At 41.5% G+C, this 20813-nt stretch overlaps 1 protein-coding gene across 2 annotated transcripts in view; it reads right to left on the minus strand.

Moving 5' to 3' along the window:
- LOC142665435 (rho GTPase-activating protein 39-like) overlaps positions 1–20813 on the minus strand; it is a 156007-nt gene that overhangs the window by 76297 nt on the left and 58897 nt on the right. For both annotated transcript variants that reach the window (XM_075845133.1, XM_075845132.1), the window contains one exon: positions 363–791. In XM_075845133.1, coding sequence (XP_075701248.1) covers positions 363–748 — 386 coding nt within the window. In that variant the 5' untranslated portion in view covers positions 749–791. The remainder of the gene's footprint in view (positions 1–362; positions 792–20813) is intronic.

Genomic DNA, 20813 nt, shown 5'->3' on the forward strand with positions numbered 1-20813 from the left:
GGCTAGCTCCGGTCCTGGCCGATACCTCAGGGTGCCAGCTGTAACATACAGCTGTCACCCAGCGGTGATGTCGCTGGCTCAGCTCCTGAGCCAGCTTCATCTCCATGACGTACAGTTACGTCAAGATGCGGGAACAGTCCATCTCCCATGACGTAACTGTACGTGATTTTGCGGGAAGGGGTTAAGGATTCCATGAGACATTGTATAAAAAAAAAAAATCATGGTATGCTCTATTGTATGTCATATTTATATACAGATATTCTCCCCAAGAGGCATTGCTTCCATTATATAAGTCTTACTATTGAGGACACCAACACATACTAGTGACAGCTAAACCATACATAAAATCAAGAACTGCTCACCTCCCAGAATCCTTTCTGCTATCAATGCTGTCTCCTCGTCTTTTGCCCCCATCTTTTCCATATTCCGGATCTTGCATAAGCAACTCAATGGGAGCATTTGCTCCCTCACTACTTGTGCTACCCCGATGAGAGATCCGCTCTTGACTGGCACGTGAACTGAGGCTTGGCTGTGAAGCACGTTTCACTGCTTGTAATTTGGCCAAAGGCACAATGTCGCATTGCTGGGGCCTGTGCCACACTGTTTGATGGCTTAATGCATTATAATAGTAAAAGCGTCCACTCTGCTGATCATACAGTTCCCACCATTGGTTTTCATCAGACTGGCGAATATTTACACTTGGAGGGGGCTCCCAACCACATTCTCCAGTCGTCAGGTTTACGTACATCCGCTCATGGGAGCGTGGCTCAACAATCTCCACCCAGTCTGAGCTGCAAAAACAAAAATAATTAATGAGACATGAGGTCATGGCCTTGGACAATACTTAAAATTGTTATTTGTGACTTAAATTGCAATTTCCTAATACACTGTGAATATTGTAATGCTTCACTTTAGCAGTGAGGGTGTTAAATTAACATAGAATTAATCAGGAATTAAAACGTTCTACAGCAACCTGTAATACTCCAATTATCTTTTTGGATTAGGGATTTAAAAAAAATGTACACAATCATCCGATTGGTTGCAATGGATAAAACTGGCCAGACACTAGTGCTTTTAGACCATTAAAGGCCGATATATACCATTTGCTGCCAACCATAGGCAGATCTGTTGAACGTTTTAAACCTTTGTCGAGTGCAAGCTTCAGTGGGCATATGCCAACTATTGTGAACACCCTCTGTATCTGCTCTGGAAAAGATAGATTAGCGCATAGTCAACTATTTATTTATTTTTTCAATACAGTTCAAAATGACAACAACTTTTTCAGAGCAACTATTAACAAGTCGTTTGCCATACATCAGTCTACTATCACTAGTGTATGGACAGCTTTGCAACCAAATACTTCTACTTTTTTAATCTTTATTTCAAAACTATTATTGGATTACAGACTGCTGCAGGCAATACGACCCTCAAATAAATGTTATATATATATATATGTGTGTGTGTGTGTGTGTGCGCGCAGAACTATTTGGACAGTGACACAATTTTTGGCATTTTAGCTGTTTACCAAAACATATTGCATATACAGTTATATAATCAGTATAGGCTTAAAGTGCAGACTCTAAGCTTTAATTTGAGGGTATTCGCATCCTAATTTGAGGAAGGGTTTAGGAATTACAGCTTTTTAATATGTAGCTGCCTCTTTTTCAAGGGACTAAAAGTAATTGGACAATTATCTCAATAGCGATTTAATGGGCTGCATGGGCTATTCCCTCGTAAATCCATCATCTATTAAGCAGGTAAAAGGTCTGGAGTTGATTCCAGGTGTGGCATTTGCATTTGGAAGCTGTTGCTGTGAATCCACAACATGAGGTGAAAGGAGCCCTCAATGCAATTGAAACAGACCATCGTTAGGCTAAAAACAAAATATGAAGAAATCCATCAGAGAGATAGCACAAATGTTAGGAGTGGCCAAATCAACAGTTTGGTACATTCCCGGAAAAAAAAAAAAGAGAGCAATGGTGATCTCATGAACTCCAAAAGGCGTCTACTGAAGACAACAGTGCTGGATGATCACAGAATCCTTTCCATGGTGAAGAAAAACCCCTTCACAACATCTACCCAAGTGAAAAACACTCTCCTGGAAATAGGTGTATCAGTATCTAAGTCTACCATAAAGAGAAGACTTCATGAGAGCAAATACAGAGGGTTCACAACAAGGTGCAAACCATTAATTAGCCTCAAAAATAGAATGGCCAGATTAGACTTTGCCAAACATCTAAAGAAGCCGCCCAGTTCTGGAACAGCATGAAACTAAGATCAACCTGGACCAGAACGATGGGAGGAAGAAAGTATGGAGAAGGCTTGGAACGGCTCATGATCCAAAGCACACCACATCCTCTGTAAAACATGGTGGTAGCAGTGTGATGGCATGGGCATGCATGGCTGCCAAAGGCACTGGGTCACTAGTGTTTATTGATGATGTGACTGAAGACAGAAGCAGCCGGATGAATTCTGAAGTGTTCAGGGATTTACTTTCTGCTCAGATTCAACCAAATGCAGCAAAGTTGATTGGATGTGGCTTCACAGTACAGATGGACAATGATCTAAAACATACTATGAAAGCAAGCCAGGAGTTTTTTTAAGGCAATGAAGTGGAATATTCTACAATGACCAAGTCAATCACCAGATCTCAACCCGATCGAGCTGCATTTCACTTGCTTAAGACAAAATTTAAGGCAGAAAGACCCACAAACAAGCAACAACTGAAGACAGCTGCAGTAAAGGCCTGGCAAAGCATCACAAAGAAGGAAACCCAGCGTGTGGTGATGTCCATGGGTTCCAGACTTCAGGCAGTCATTGCCTGCAAAAGATTCTCTACAAAGTATTTAAAAAAAAACAATTTTATTTATGGTAATGTTAATTTGTCCAATTACTTGTGAGCCCCTGAAAGGAGGAGGCTGTGTAGAAAAATGGTTACAATTCCTAAACGTTTCACAGGATATTTTTGGTCAACCCCTTGAATTAAACCTGAAAGTCTACACTTCAATTGCATCTCAGTTGTTTCATTTCAAATCCAGTGTGGTGGCATGCAGAGCCCAAATCATGAAGATTGTGTCACTGTCCAAGCAATTCTGGAACTAACTAATATATATATATATATATATATATATATATATATACACACATACATACACACTCACTCTGTCATGTCCGTGGCTGTGGGCCGTCAGGTTCACTCTCCCCCTGACGGCCGCAGCAATGGGTCTGCGAGCGCTGGCCCCGGTCTCCTCCTCAGCGCTCACTTCCACTAACCTCGGCCGTGGCCCGTAGGACTATAATGTTTAAATCTGCCCATGAGTGCCCTGGACTATAAGAGGGGCCCAGCCCCTTGCTTCGATGCCTGAGCGTTGTTTATCGTTTCCTAGTTTGTCTATGCAAATGGTCTCCTAGTGTTTTCCAGTTCCCAGTGTATCCCGTATCCCGTGCTATCCTGGTCAAGTGCCATGCTGTGCTGTATTCCACGCCTGTCCTGCTACTCCACGCCTGACGTCTACCCGCTGCCTAGTCCCAGCCAAGCCTGCCTTGTTACTGTCCGAGCTGCCACAGGTACCCTATACGAACTATAGATTTTGACCTGCGCCCTGTTGGCCAGCTGCCATACCGCCAAGGCGGTACTGCGGGGGGTGGGGGGTGTCCACGAACCCTACGTGACACACACGATCACATTTCCATGATGGTGGTGCTCTTTCACATTAAAGGATTACAGGAAAACCCAAGTTTTTATGTCACAGTCATAACACTGTCAGAATAACCCTCTGCAATAAGATCAGTTTTCTTGTCTAGTTAAAAATGAATATGAACATTGAAACACAAAGTTTCCGATTACGATAAATCACAACTATGACATATAATAGACAAATATACAGATGTTCCCTTTGTTAAAATTATAGATATAACATTACCGCCCTCCCCTAGACCTAAAGCGAACACTGGCAGGGCAGACTTAATGTAAGGCCCTGCTGCAGCAGATGTACACTAGAGCGGCCTATTAAACCTAGACAGGTGCTATGGTTTTTATTTTGTCTGCTGCCCTTTGGACTCTTGTGATACACGCTTCATCTTTCAGGGCCAGCATCCTAAGCAGTGTATATAGACAGCACATGATATTGTGTTTACTCAGTAAGTTCATCATTAATGGAGAATTCACTTAGGGTCTACAAACAAATTACGAACCCTGACCTTTACTTTCTCTACCCCTCACCAGCAATACCAGAAATAAATGCATCTGTGAATAATCAACATTTTTTTAATTTAAAAATTGGAAGTGAAATTTGGCAGATAAAGTCTTTTGTTGCAGAAATGCGCAGCCTGAGCATAAATACCCAAGTTGTATTTCAGACACTGCTTTGGTGGGATCGATGAGTGACAAGATATGTAGTAAAAATGTGAAAGCAAATAATTAGGATTCTAGCACATTATTAAAGCAGGACATTTTAAAAAGGCAACATGCCCAAAGCCTTCTTTCCCCTGGCAGCAGACAACCGAAAACAGTCAGGTGCCCCCATACACGAGATCGCCGGCCGATCCTGCCAAACTCAGCAGCAAGGTTAAAGGCCTATTTACACGAGCAGATATTGGAATTAGCAATCACAGTATGATTACTGTAAGTGATTGATAAAGCGTCTGAAGGACATGAAACAGTCGGCTCTATTGTCTTTTAATCCCGTGTTGACTGCCTCAATTTAGGAATAAAGAGAAACCTTTTTGCAAATGGTGAGTGCCATGCGGTCTTCCTTTTTACATGTTGTCATTTACTGTAAGTGACCTAACCGTGAAGAGAGCCAAGAATTTACAGATAAATATTCATTCTTAATTTATCGTTTGGTTCTTCAATTGAACGTTATTCACACTTGTAGAAAAGTAGAAGATAATTGGTAGAGTAGGTGTTGTAAAGGTAGGAATAAATAGGGTAGTGACCACCTTTTTTAACACCCTTTCCCAAACCGCAGGTCTTTTGTGTCTATGCAGACTACAGTTTGTGTATTCAGTTTGCTCATGTGGTATACATAGACGTTTCCTGCTCTACAGAACCAATAGAAAATGGTTATATGATAACACCTTATTTTCACAAACATACCTATTTTACAGTGTCACGTTGGCTATCGTTCAAACGACTTAAAACTATTCACATACCACAATTTCATAATGATCGACGATTATTTTACATTAGCATAAACGAATATTCACATGATCGAGCGTTTTAATCACCAGCTGTTCAGTCGCTTCACCTATATATCTAAGCGATTATCGTGCACGGTTCGCTCGTTTGCGTTCAAATTTGACTGATTATCTAGTTGTGTAAATGGGCCTGCAGACTGGTTTGTTTAGGATTATAAAAACATGGGTCAATTCTTACAAAAACAGCACCCCACGTGTCCATGGGTTGTGTCTGGTATTGCAGCTTAGCCCCATTGAAGTAAACGGGGCTGATTTGCCATACCACACACAACAACTAGTCCACTACGATATTGATTCTGGCAAAATGACGGGTCCAGTGCACAACAGAGACAAACGGAAACCATGGGCACCGGATCGGTCACCATTGAAATCAACCTCTGGTTTCCGTTTGTGTCTGTTCAGGGTCCCGTTCTGACGGAAACTCCGACGGAACGTCAGAACGGGACCCCAACGCAGATATGAACGAAGCCTTAGTATGTGTTTTCTATAAATGGCTAGAGCACTAGAGGCATCATGTTCCAAGGCTTCAGCCTTTTTTTTTTTTTTTTAAAGATTAGTACAGCATGCTATTGTTCTACGTTAATACTGTAAAACCTAGCAAACGCTAGGTGATTATGACATTTAATCATATTATAGCAGTCGTGTGAACATCGCCTTAAAGTGAGTCTCGCCCTTTTAATATCACAGGTCCAATATGCTGGGCTGAATTTCTTATAGGGTAATTAAACTTTTAAAAATCTTTTTACATGTCATAGTGACATGTCAGACGTTTTGATTGGCGGGGGTCCGAGCAGTGAGACCCCTAACGCTGTGCCACTTTGTTTATGATCTTTGTTCCTCAGAAAGCCGAGCGAGCGGTGTGTGACCTCATAGAATTTTTATTGAGCCTGTATACTGCTCCAAGGAAAGCCAATCAGAAACAAAATCGGCACAGCGTTCACCCGGGTACTTCTGCAGCTTCGTCTTAGCGATCGGTGGCGGCCTCAGTTTTTTAAAAGTTTAGTTACACTTTAATATATTGTTGTAAGCATTGGATTTGGAGCTCTGTATCAGACAAATAACTGGCATAAAGGATATATTAAGAAAATAATCAGTAGATAATTTAGAATCTATTTAGATTAAAAAACCAAAACGTGTGTTATGCCACTCTTCAGACAGCAGTGTACAGATACTGTATGGTCTTTTGAGGCTAGGGACTGACATAACTGATGCAAATTTGCTCTCCATAGAGAACAATGTTAAAGCGTTAGTAACTGCCAGCCTCAACAAGCCTCTGGGAACATCCTCCAATTATGAGGGCATAATTGATGCACAATATCGTATGGTATTTTAATGCAAGTGTGAACATGGCCTTCACCAGATAACAACATTTCACCATTAGTAATAATATAAATAATGGCTTCTTTTCTCTAGAGTTGATTTAATAAAACTAGAAAGTTATCAAAATAGTATTACTTCATGGTGTTTTAAGAGAACAAGACATTTCCTTCAGAACTCTCTGAAGACTTAAATATCTACAAGTATCATTTTGCAATTGTGTGCAAGTTATTACTAAGCTAATGACTATGCCATCTAAAATAGCTCTGTGGTCTATTATTTAAAAAAAAAACTTTATGTGATTTGTTTTTTGGTCAAGATTCATAAAGCCTGCCAAAGAAAATCTAAAAATGATGCACAATATAAAAAATAAAAAGCCTCATCTGGATTTAACTTCAGCGTGTGAATTACAAAAACACTGGGACATTCAATTCTGGCTTTATTAAAAATCTTTGGAAGGACTGCCATGTGTAAAAATATTACTATACATTGGTTTTAGATGTGGGATTAGATGTTCGTTTAGTATTGTCAAGTATTTAACACTCAAGCCATCTGGCAGAACTGTTTAAAGGATTTATTGCTTTTGGTCTTTCTATTTCTGTATGGATAGGTTTAACGCTTCCACATCTGATTTTGTGCAGTTGAGACATGCTCGCATGCGGCACCAAACTTTTGGTATAAAAAATATTACAAAAAATGTTAAACACAAGGAATTGCTTACTTTTTTGGGTTTTGAGCAAGCGTTTCCTTCCTTTTTTCTGCATATACGGATCTGCAGCCATTGGCTTTGATACATCCACAATAGTCTTAAAGCGTCTATGAATGAAATCACTGCACACTGATGCCACCACAGAGGATTCATTTTTCCAGATATTTATCGTCATATCCATTCTTCCACCTCACATCTCAGGTATCAGTACCAATTTGGACACATATTGTCAAAGACTCGGTGGGTTTGTGCTGCCCATTGAAGCAATCTTGCCAAGCGTTTGAAGTGGACTAGGTATACTTCTTTATGATGTTTGCATGCTCATCTTGTGTATGTGTGGGTCACCTCCAGGTACTCAAGTACCTTCCGAACCAGACTCTAAAAATATACTTCTAAAGCTGCATTAACATGAGGATATTTGTGGTACATATTAAGTTCATCTATTCTAGAAAAAGATTCCCGCTGTTTTAGTCCCGTGTATGTCACAAAATAGATGGACCTCATATGGACCACAAACACCTAAAGCTTATACGAGTAGGAGATAAGTGTTGCGTAGAAGGGATATGATGCTTAGGGCCACACTTCAATGCTCAGCATCCTTATGCAGGTATTTGAAATGAATGTGTTAAAATGCATCTACTTCCAATGTCAATTATATCAAAGCTTTAAATCCCAGCCTTTCCCCTCCCCTACTCCTGCTAACCTTTTCTTTTTCATCTGTCTCATAGAACAGTGTGCATTTGATGAAGATTTGGACAGTCAGGTTCAATATAGTAAGAAGATGTCCCATGGTGCTGGTCATGAAGTGCCAGCTGGTCATCAATATGAACAAGTTAGTTATACAGAGAGGTCAGAGCAATGGATTGCAGCCATAAATATAGCAATGAGAGCTTGTTAATTAGGGGGATTTAAAGATATTGGAATCCATGTAGGACCTCATTCAGAGTGGGATATTATACCCATGTTTAACTGTCCATATTGCGATGTAAAACCAGAACACCCTGCGGTTCTACCGAATCGCTTTACAGCACTATGGTGGGGTAAATGAGTTTTTTAGGACCATGAGGGATCACATTTGGGAAAAAAAGGCAGTTAAACACAGGTACAATACCTTTCATTCTCCAGTCAAATCACCCTGAACCCCATATAATGTGATCAGCCACACTATATTATCTACATTATCTTCACAATTTTGTGACAGTGCACATTAATATTTGAGAATGCTAGCGTTTTCAGATCAGAAAAATCTATATACTCTATAAGTGATCCTTGCTCAAAGAGGTTTTACGTTCTTTCATTACCAATATGTTCTTGAGGTTCAACTACGGGATGCTCATTACATTAAGTTCTAACTGTAAGGGCATTGCATTAGCTGATCATGTATCATAAGCAAATGGAAAGAATCAGATTGCATTAGTTGTCTGCCAGGCTTAGTATAGCATTTACATATGGGATTGTCTAAAGAAAAGATCCCTACAAGCCTTACATAATTTAGGCTGGATGCCACCATGCAATGACAAAATTAGGAGGAGAAATATCGAATGAATGGGTCTGGTTAGTGGACTCTGGGCTGGCTTGTCATTTTAGACTAAAGTTTTGTTAAAGTCTGCAGCACAAAAACTTCCTAACCAACAGCATACGCTAGAACGGTCCAAGTATGTGTGTTCTATTCCTATCCTGGCACAGTGGTCAATCCAACCACGCACAAATACGCCAAGATAATGGAACTCACAGCCAAAAAACTGTCTAGAAACAAGAACTCGGCTGGAGTGCTAGTGTGCAGGCAGCCGCCGGCCGTTGTCTAAGGCGGAACAGATGCCTAAGAAATCAAAGTTTCCATCATATTCACTGTTACAGAAAAAAAAAAAAAAAAGATCTACTGGCAAGATCAAATCCCACATGTAATGAGATGTATTCAACAGGTTAAAGGTTCATCCCCATGCGGCTGCACACAAAACGACTGCTCCTAAAAATGTATTTGTGCTTGCCAGATTTCCCTAAGGCCTTATTCACACGAACGTGTTATACGTCCGTGCTACAAGCGTGATTTTCACGCACGTCGCACGGACCTCTGTTAATGAATGGAGCCGTTCAGACTGTCAGTGAATTTCACGCAGCGTATGTGCGCTGCGTGAAACTCATGACATGTCCTATACTTGCCTGTGTTTCGCGCAGCACGCACCCATTGAAGTCAATGGGTGCGTGCAAATCACGCTCGGCACACGGAAGCACTTCCGGGTGCCGCGCGTGATTCACGCAACAGTGGTAAAAACAATGAATGAAAACAGAAAAGGACCTCGTGCTTTTCTGTTTGTAAACATAAAAACAGAGTGTCATAATGATGCCGGCTGCGCGAAAATCACACAGCCGCGCACCATATGCGGATGACACGGACCTTTTGCGCACGCAAAACGCAGCATTTTTTGCGCGTGCAAAACGGACACGTCCGTGTGAATAAGGTCTAAATCAGTTTACACATTGCAAATATTTGTTTTTACATTTTTCGGGCCATCATTGTTTGGGCAAACATTTAGAGGATCACAAATTATCTGACCGCTTAATAAAGAATAGGGACCTTTGTTTGTCTTTAAAATTGAAGAAATGTCCGCACTCCGTTGCATATTTAAAAAAATGAAAACATTTTTTATTTCATCTTATTGACATTTGATCCTAGACATGTATAACACATAAAAATGTATAGTAACCTACACGTTTTAAGCTCTCCATGCGCTCTAAATCATAGCCATGTCAGGCTACAGCGGAGTGCGGACATTTCTTTAATTTTAAAGCCATTTATTTTGCACCTGAGGATATCTATTTGGGCTGGAGGTGAAAAAACAGGAGTCTGGGTGAGCTGAACATTTTTTGCCTTTTTACCTTTGTTTCTGTACATGACTTTTTGGACAAATACTTGTGAGACGATGTTAAAACAAAATTGTTAAAAATTACGTTGTAATTTTTTTTTTTATAGCCAATCTTGACCTCCATCTAAAGCCGAGCATTTCTGTCCGACCTAATGATTGGGCCCATAAAAACACTTCTGAATATCTCTTGATCACTCAGGAGACATTTACAATATGTTGTAAATCTCCCAATAAGCTAAACAATCTTTCGTTTCCCAAGTCATAGAAAATGATGGGATGTACATCGCAGGGGTTCAGGGGTGAGCCGATGTCTCAGCAGCAATTGCCGGAATCAGTGACACATCTGTGGCCAGCGTAACCAAACTTTGCTGTGCAATTTCTACAATCTATTGTTTCTTGTAAGCGATTTCAGAATTGGAAGAGGCGGAGAGCTGTGTTTTTCAATGGAATTATTGACAGAAAATCCCAAAACCATGTCTGCCCGTTATATTATCACATTTTCAAACTTGTCAAATCAAATTAGTAAATCCTCATATAAGCTGCATATTTATATGCTATATATTAAACGTTTAGTTGTCCTTTAAAGGACCACATTTCTGATATCTATAATATGCTATGTAGAAAAAGTAGGGAATACTCAGACACGCTATTCTGTTAACCAAAACCTCATGAAGCAGTCTTTACATATGCTGGAACAAGGATATCTCTGTTGCCCTTGCTTTGCTGAATAGCACATACCACACTTGCTGCAGGCAACATTCTACACATACAACCAAACTATATATAGAATCAATGGAAAATGGTGGAACTCATTTTTGCTCAGATAAACTTAATGAAGAATTACTTTTTAAGCTAACTATCCTTGACAGGCTGTATACACAATGCTTAACCAAGGAATAACAGCTCAACGATGGAATGAATGTAAGTATGTTCACACGGCATATATGTGAAGCAGAAAAATGGGAGGCCGACGTCAAGAGAAAACAATCCCTGAATCCAGGCGTTTTTGGTGCTGATTTTTAAAGTGTATTTTGATCTTTGCAAGCATTTTTTAAGCGTATTTCGAAGTGTATTTTTACAAGGCGCTTTTTAATTCAGGACCATATAAATATACCTCATATGAACTTTACAGTGTATTCCCCATTGAAATCAATGGGAAGAGGTTTGCAGGCGTATTTCAAGTGTATTTTGCAGCATAATACAAGCAATTTACTCTCCGAAATTCGCTTTAAAATAAGCTGTGTGAACATACCCTATTACATTCCTTGTATATAAACACACACATTATATATATATATATATATATATATATATATATATATATATATATATAATTTTATTTTGTATTTATTAGGATGTTATTGAAATAAACAACCTGGCGTATAAATCATAGCTGTAACAATATACTTCTGGAAATGAGCTGAATGTTAGCCAAATTTATCGTGTGCACAAGTTGAGAATCTCTCAGCAACCTTGGCGAGACTATGGAATCCTGACTACGACCTCCTTTAGGTGCCTGCAAATATTCGCTATCTGCAGCTCATCCTAGTGCTGCTAGTCAGGGAGGAATACTCCCAATAGACTATTGAGAAATCACTACAAATAAAAAGTGTCCCCTGGCATTAATGGGATATGTGTTGGTGCACAGCATCACAAACTCACACTCTATGCTGATGATCTTCTTGTGTACATCACGACTCCTAGGATTTCTTTGCCATATTTGACTGGGGCGTTTGAGCGTTTTGGTCATTTGAGTAATTTTAAAGTTAATTACTCTAAATCGGAGGTGCTGAATATATCTCTAGATGCTCCTCTTGCTGCTCATCTCGCTCGGGTTTTCCCGTTTAAGTGGCAATCTAAGTCCTTAAAATACCTAGGGATACATATCCCCACAAATTTTTCTGACTTGTTTACCTTGAATTACACACCTATCCTACAACGTACCTTGAGGAACTTGGTGGCGTGTGGCGGGAGCCGCATGTCGTGGTTTGGGCGTATTAACGCTGTCAAAATGGATATCTTGCCCAAATTCCTGTACATCTTTCAGACCGTCCCTATTGTAGTGCCAGCGCGTTTCTTCCAGTCCTTACATAGGGCCATAGCCAAATTTGTGTGGGGTTCCTCTAAGCCTCGCATTCGATTTTCTGTCCTTAGCTGACCGAAAATGGAGGGGGGCGCGGGGTTGCCAGATTTTAAGCGTTATCATCAAGCTGCGATCCTCATGCAATTGGTGGACTGGTTCCGCTCAGATGCCGGTAAGCAATGGGTGCGCATTGAGAAGGGAATGTCTTCCCTGTCCTTGTCCTCCTTGCCTTGGTTAACTGCCTCCCAGCGACCAACGTCTTCTTTGCCTTTCCTCACACGTCAATTTCTTGTAGTTTGGGAATGGATCATTGGTACTCTGGACATTGTTCACCGTCCGGGTCCTTTGACTCCCCTTTTTGATAACCCTTCCTTCCTCAGGCAGTGGGTGTGGATACATTCCTCTGTTGGGAGAGACGGGGCATTGGATGTTTGGCTCAGACCATTACACCTGATGGTACAATTTTTTCGCTGACTGCTGTCTCTGAGGCCTGCCCGGGGAGACGATCACTATGGTGGTCTTATTTTCAGCTGCGTTTCTATCTCTCTTCCATGGGTGATTGTCTTGTGTTGCTACAGGGTAAGATTCCTCTGGAAAATTATCGGTCTTTGACTTCTGCTCCTTCTCACGTGCTGTCCTATTTACATGGTATCCTCCAACCTAGATATTCTTACTCTCAGTTGACATTCACCACAGCTTGGGATGAGGAATTGGGAGTTCGGCACTCTGATGAGGAATTGGGAACTTCCTTCTTACTGGCCCATAAGTTACCGACCTCGTGTTTTGCTCAGGAGAAAAACTATAAAATACTTACCAAATGGTACCGCTGTCCTTCCTTTTTGCATAGGATATTTCCTGATGTATCTGCCGATTGTTGGAGGTGTGGGGAGGCTCCTGGAACTATGTTACACATTTGGTGGGATTGCCCCAAGCTCCGTCCCTTTTGGGAAAACATTTTTGATCTTGGGAACAAACTTTTTGGCACTGACGTTCCTACCTCGGCTTCTATTGGGTTGCTTTCCATGGTTCCTGGATCACTCCCACACCTCAAAAAGGGTATCTTCAGGCATTTTCTGACTGCAGCTAGAACTGTCATCCCACGTCACTGAAAGTCTAGTACTGTGCCTTCTTTGAAGGAATGGGTAACGGAGCTGAATGGGATTATGAGGATGGAGGAATTGATGTCTGCTGATCGGGGTACATCAGAGATCTTTGTTCGTACCTGGTCAATTTGGTCTGGATTCCGGAGTGGTGCTGATCTGCCTCTCTGGCTGGATGGCCTTTTCTGTTGACTGCTCATATAGCCAAAACTGTGTGCTGCTGTCCGTTTGTGTTTCCCTTTGTTGTCTCGTGTCTATGTAACTTTGGGTTGAAATTTGCACTTAACCGTGTCATTATTACTCGTTTTTTCTTTTTTGGGGACTGGTTTCCCTACATTTTGCACTACCTTTGCTGTAAATAGGGTATTGATAATTACCGTTAGAGTTTATTATTTTCTTCCCATTACTTTGCTGGTTGGGAGTCTACTTCATGTGTCTTTGTAACATTTTATACAGTCTGAATTTATTGTATTGCACTGCGTGCAAACTTTTGCAATTTTGTGAGATGTTTTATATGCTCTGTTATATTTTCTAATAAAAATTGTTCTGATAAAGAAAAAAAAGAAAAAAAGTGTCTTTGGGCCACTGTAACCTAGTCACACAGTTAAGATACTTGTTGGATGATGAAACTATGTCCCTCAACTCCCCTATAAACATGAAAGCACAGTTCGGCCAAGAGGGCATGTTTATTGCCATAGCGAGAGGCGAATAAGCGTCTGACAGTGCCGCTTATCTTCTGGCATGCTTATCTTAAAATCCAGCATGCCTGATATATCTTTCCTCTAAACAGCCGGGAAGCTCTCATAATGCCCCAAGTAAATTGTCAGCTGACCCTGGCATTATTTGTGGGCTTTGCCAACAATTATGAAATGTGTATTGCCATAGACTTATTTGTTGACCAATCCAGGCAATTCTGGAAAGATTTGGCAGTAACCTAATGTCTATTTCCCACCATAGATGGTACATGCAGGTTGGATATCTAGCCCATCCAATCCTTTTCTTTCATCAGGAGAAAAGCAGGATCAGATATGTCTAACACATGCTTATCCCAACCCACTACTGAAACAACATACCATTCATCTGAGCTGAACATGAAGCACAATTCTTATGGGGGAGTTGGGAAAGATGGATGTCAGCCAAACAGACATCATATAGTGATCTCTCAGACTGAAAAGTGGCAAGAAGATCAAAACCACAAGAATGGACACTGAAGATTATGACCATGTGTGTATCTACTATACTGGAGAATTTCGGGAAAATGCTAATTTTATCTCAGTGGATAATGGTGGAGCGCCAAAGGAGTCTAACACAATCTAAGGTGGTCTGTATAAAAAGACCGTCCTTAAAAAAAGGGAATAATAGGGAAAAAGAACCCCTCTAACCTCATCCATTACAACACATTGCGGGCACTTAATAATAGAAAAATAATTAAATAAAGTATTGAAATAAATAATTTTTGACATTTTCCTCCCACAAAACATGCCGTGCATCTGTACACGATTGTACCTACTGCCCCTCATTATAAATGTCAAGTAGGGATTCAAAATAAAATAAATTAAGAAGCCACAAATAGCCCAATTTCCTTTTCTTTTATTCTAGACTTCAGGCTACTCTCCAACCAGAAGACAAATCAGTGAGACCCTGGGAACGATTCCAAGATATTAGAAGGTCGCATCCTGTGCCAGGAATGTGCATTTTATAAAACATCTCTACAGAGTCCCCTCTTTCCGGCTCCACTTTATATATTTATAAACTTTACTTGAAAAAGCAAAAGAAAAATAAAATCTATAAAAAAAATATAAGAAGTTAACGTGAAAACATATTTTTCTATTCTTTTGCAGTAATTTATTACTATTGTATTAAAAGCTGTGCTGTCATTCACAGCGTGATCTCGTCAGATCACGTAGTGCTGTGATTAAAGTCCCACACAAACTTTACCGAAGTGTCGGGAGTGTAAATAGACATAGTGTCCTGGCTGGGGGTGATGTCTATTCACGCTTAAAACACTTCAGTAAAGTTAATGTGGGTGTATGTGACAGCACAGCGAGAGCACGCTGTACTGAGTACAAATGGACATGAATGGAGAGAAGTGTATGACGCTGACTGGTCACTGATTGGTCAGCGTCATACACTCCTCTTTACGACGCCCACTTGGGCAGAAGTTAAAAAACGCCCAGTTGGGTATTAAGAAACTAATTAGCATAAATCTAAAATTGCTCATAACTTGCTCAAAAATGATCGTTTTTCAAAATAAAAACCACTGTTGTTATCTACATTACAGCGCGATCAGATTATGTAGGAGATAGGGCACTTATAATCTGGTAACAGAGCCTCTTTAAGGCCTCATGCACATAAACCTTGTTTTTGCATCCGCAATTCAAGTTTTCCTTGCACTTTTTTATATGCGCCGCATTTTGAGGATGACACACGAATGCACTACGGGTGACATTTCATCCGCAAAATAGGGACCACGGTCCGGGAATGTGCAGATCAGAAAAAAACACTACCGTTGTGTGCATGAGGCCTAAGAGGAATTTAGAAAAAAAAAAGTGTATGCCCAATTAATCTTGAGCTACAAAAATATCACTAAACGAACTTCTTTTCGATATCACATGGACAGAATCATTATTTGCTATTTTTTTGGCATCTACAATGGTGCCGACCACATCCAAGCATGGTATAACCTTACTGACAGCTTCTCAAAAGTAACTGAATTTGACTGTAACCTAATAATATCTAAAATACCATTATGGTTTTCCAAATAATAACAAGGTCTATCTGTACACATAAGTCTGAAATCATGGACTAACGGGATCAATATCTAGTCTGGTCAGACTGATGAGACTTGGTTATTCTAAATATCTGCCCAAGAGCGTTCAGTCATGAGCCTATAATTGTAAGGGCTTATTCAGACGAACGGGATATACGTCCATTCAACGCTCGTGATTTTCACTCGCACGGACCTATATTAGTCTATGGGGCGGTGCAGACCGTTGCATGATTTTTATGCAGCATGAGTCCGCTGCGAAAAACTCACGACATGTCCGTTCTTTGCGCGTATTTCGCACATCACGCACCCATTGAAGTCAATGGGTGCGTGAAAATCACGTGCACCACACGGAAGCACTTCCATGGGACGCGCGTGATTCGCGCAACAGCTGCTTTTCTGATTACAAACATCCAAACGGAGTGTCATAATGATGGCGGATGCGCGAAAATCACGTAGCCGCGCATCATACGGGGCTGACACACGGAGCTGTTAAGTGCCTTTTGCGCACGCAAAACACCGCGTTTTTTGCGTGCGCAAAATGCACACGCTCGTGTGAATCCGGCCTAAGATGAACAAATCGTAAGTCCCTGCTAGGCAATAGCAGAAAGAGTTGTGATGTTGCAATCAAAAGAAAAATATGGCTATACATAGTAGCAAGTATATAAATAGTAACTTTAGTGTTGTTTTGTTTGTTTTTTACTACACTAGTGAGACGACTACATCGCCTAAAAAAAACGTTCCAGTTTCCCCGAAATCTCTATTAGGCCATCACTACATACGCAGTTTTAATGCAGTTCTTGCTTCAGGTTTTCTTTTAGACAAGCACAGGAGTGGAAACAAAAGAAAGGAGATGTATTCGTCTTTCTTTATACATTTCCTTCCTTTTGAAACCACTTCTTGATTTGGCTCAAAAATTGCACCAAATACTGCATCAAAGCTGTGTGTGATCATGGCCTACACACAGGCAATTTAATTTGTCCATTGTTTTCGCCGACAGAAACCTTTTAGGCTAGGTTCACACACACAGTTTTGATGCAGTTTTTGATTTGTTTTTTTCTTGCAAAATCCAGAAGTGGATCCAAAAGGAAGGAAAGGTGTTTAAAAAAATAAATAAAAAAGACTGATGCATTTCCTTTCTCTCTGCGTCCACTCCTGTGTTTGGCTAAAAAAAACAACAACTAAAAACTGAAAATAAAATTGTGTGGGTGATCTCGGCCTTGAGGCTGGAATCACACATGCAGTTTTTGTGTCAGTTTTTGATGCAGTATCTTGAGCCAAACACAGGATCGGATACAAAATAGAGAAGTATCAGTATTTCCTTTATACTTTTGCTTCTTTTTGGATTTACTCCTGACTTTGGCACAAAAAAAAAACTGCCATGAAAACTGCATGTGTGATTCCGGCATAAGCCACATCTTTGCTCATAATGTTGATATAGGACTTTGCACAACAACAGACGCCTAGTATGACAACAACCCAAAAATACATTGCATACATCTAAAGTAAGAGGGTTCATGTTGTTTTGTTAGAGGCTACATTCACATGACAGTGAAAAAAAAATGGCCATTAAAAACTGACCGTGTCAGTTTTTCATGGCCATTTTACATCAGTGTGTCTCCAACTTTTGATCCATTTCCAGTCCATCAGGCCGTTTGTCATCCGTTTTTCATGTCCATTTAAAAAAAAAAAAAAAAAAAGGATTGCATTTGTCAGTTTTTTTTTTGGTCCTAACCCCCTGAAAACACCACAGTGCCCATGTAGATAGTGCCGCAATGTCCCTGTAGACCGTGCCACAGTGCCCACTCTAGATAATGCCCACATAGTGCCACAGTGCCCACATTATAAAGTGCCATAGTCCCACATATAAAGTGCCAATGACCACATAGTGCCACAGTGCCCTTTGTAGATAGTGCCACAGTGCCCACATATAGTGGCATAGTGCCCACAAAGTGCCAATGTAGATAGCACCACAGTGTCCCCTGTAGATAGTGCCACCCTCTTATATAGTGCCACAGTGCCCATGTAGATAGGGCCACCACTCCCCTGTAGATAGCACACCCCTTGTAGATAGCACCTCCCTGTAGATAGCGGCACTGTGGCTCCCTGGCCGTGGATTCCGCTCAGACAGAGCACCTGACGTCTCTATCCATATATGGACAGTAATGCCAGGGGCTTCCTCTAAGGGTATGCGCACACACACTAATTACGTCCGTATTTGACGGACGTATTTCGGCCGCAAGTCCCGGACCGAACTCAGTGCAGGGAGCCGGGCTCCTAGCATCATACTTATGTACGATGCTAGGAGTCTCTGCCTCGCTGCAGGACAACTGTCCCGTACTGTAATCATGTTTTCAGTACGTGACAGTGGTCCTGCAGCGAGGCAGGGACTCCTAGCATCGTACATAAGTATGATGCTAGGAGCCCGGCTCCCTGCAGTGTGTTCGGTCCGGGACTTGCGGCCGAAATACGTCCGTCAATTACGGACGTAATTAGTGTGTGTGCACATACCCTAAGAGTGGAATCCCCTGCCAGAGCGTTGGCAGCGCTCCGCCCGGGGATTCTGCTTCAGGAGTAGCCCGACATCACTGTCCATATATAGATACTGACACCAAGGGGCTTCTCCAGGAGGGGAATCCCCAGCCAGAGTGTCGGCAAAGCTCTGGCTGGGGATTCCGCTCCAGGAGTAACCCCTTGACGTCACTGTACAAATATGGATAGTGACAGTGGCGGATCCCTATAGGTCCGTTATGGGCAGCCGCACGGTGCTCCCGGGGGGCTCATGGCCACCCAAAGACCACATCTTAGTTTTGTCTAGTTTTTGCCGCTAATCGCAGCAAAAACCGCGACAAAACTGAGGGCCCCTGGTATCAATTCTATCCGCGTCGGTTCCCTTGCCTGCCATTCGGTCTTTTTTCTTTTAATGCAGGCGGCTTGCGTAGTTCCGCTGGATGTGGCCTGGTCAGAAGAGACCAGGCCGTTATCATCAGAGAAGAGCACGGCGCTTGAACAGGGACAGGTAAGTGTGGCACTAACGACAGGGTGGTGGCGCATCTACAGGGAGGTGGTGCTATCTACAAAGGGGGGTGTGTGTCGCTATCTACAGGGGGTTGGTGTCGCTACCTACAGGGGGTGGGTGTCGCTATCTACAGGGGTCTGTGTGGCGCTATCTACAGGGGTGTGTGTGTGTGGCGCTATCTACAGGGGTGTGTGTGTGTGGCGCTATCTACAGGGGTGTGTGTGTGTGGCGCCATCTACAGGGGTGTGTGTGTGTCACTATCTACAGGGGTCTGTGTGTGTGGCGTTATCTACAGGGTTGTGTGTGTATCTACAAGGGGGCTGGTTGATGATATCTACAGGGGGGGTGTGGCACTAACTATAGGCGGTGTGTGTCACCATCTACAAGGGCTGTGTGTGGCGCTATCTACACAGGAAACCGTGGCACTATGTGAGCGCTGGCACTTTATATGTGTCCACTATGGCACCATGTGGGCACTGGCCCTATGTGGGCATAATGTACAGTGCGCACTGTGGCACTATGTACAGGGACATCGCAGCACTATCTACATGGGCACTGTGGTGTTTTCAGGGGGGTTGAGACAAAAAAAATACCTGACAAATTAAATCCATCCTTTTTTCTTTTTTTAATGGCCATGAAAAACGGATGACAAACGGATATTAAAAACAGACAGACTGGAAATGGATGAAAATTTGGAGACACTGATGTAAAATGGCCACGAAAAATAGACAGTTGATCAGTTTTTAATGGTCATAGAACTTCATTGTTCTCAGAACGACTGCGTGACGGCCATTAAAAAAAGGGACTTCACACGACTGTTTTTCACGGTCGTGTGAATGTAGCCTAATGGCTTGTTCACAAGAACGAGTGCAAACTCAGACGTGAAAAATGCCAGTTTTTCACGTCCAAGTTGTACCCGTTAAGACGGAAGAAAATCGGACATGTTCTATTTTTCAACATACCCTTCACACTGTCCGTTAATACAACGGTTGTGTGAACGGCTCAACTGAAATAAATGCGTCTGTGTGACAGCCGTGGTTTTAACGGCCATCACACAAACGTATACAACGTTTGTGTGAATAAGCCCTAACTAATTCCCATTCTTCTCCCATTCTTCTTTTAACTTTCTTTGAGCACAGAATAAGAAAAAGGGAATACCCACACAGGTGGAGTGACAAAGACCCAGCTCCTTGTATTTCTGAATGCATTTACGGTTAGATTAGTTTTAATAGTTAATAAACAATATTTCAGACAAAAGAACTCATGACAGGAGGTGTACTCTGCAGACAAGACTCAGCATGTCAGCGTATGAATAATACAGCCCCAGGAATTCTACATACCAGCCAGACAGCACCTAGTTCTTTTTTATGTGGATTAAATCTCATTTACATCATTACCTTTTCTGGGTTTACACATAACGATTGTGTCCCCAAACAGAGCTATAATTCATCTTTGTTGATCACCTCAGCTTCATGTTTATGCACAGACATATTTGCAGGCCAAAAGCAATTTTAACAAATATCATTCCCATCGTAGACTAATAGGACATTGCTAATTCCTCATGATTTGGTCTCCCCAGCGACTGGCGCTTACAATTTTACATGATTACATTTAATACAATTACAATTTAAGAATTAGTGCCACAACTGGCCATTTTTGGCCAAATAATTCTTGGGTGCAAAGAGCACCCCTGGGGATGGGAGAAGGCAGCTGTAAAAGTTTATGCAATTCTTTATTATATTCTGCTGAGCTTAA

This window comes from Rhinoderma darwinii, chromosome 13, assembly GCF_050947455.1.
Source record: "Rhinoderma darwinii isolate aRhiDar2 chromosome 13, aRhiDar2.hap1, whole genome shotgun sequence".
Taxonomy (NCBI): domain Eukaryota; kingdom Metazoa; phylum Chordata; class Amphibia; order Anura; family Rhinodermatidae; genus Rhinoderma; species Rhinoderma darwinii.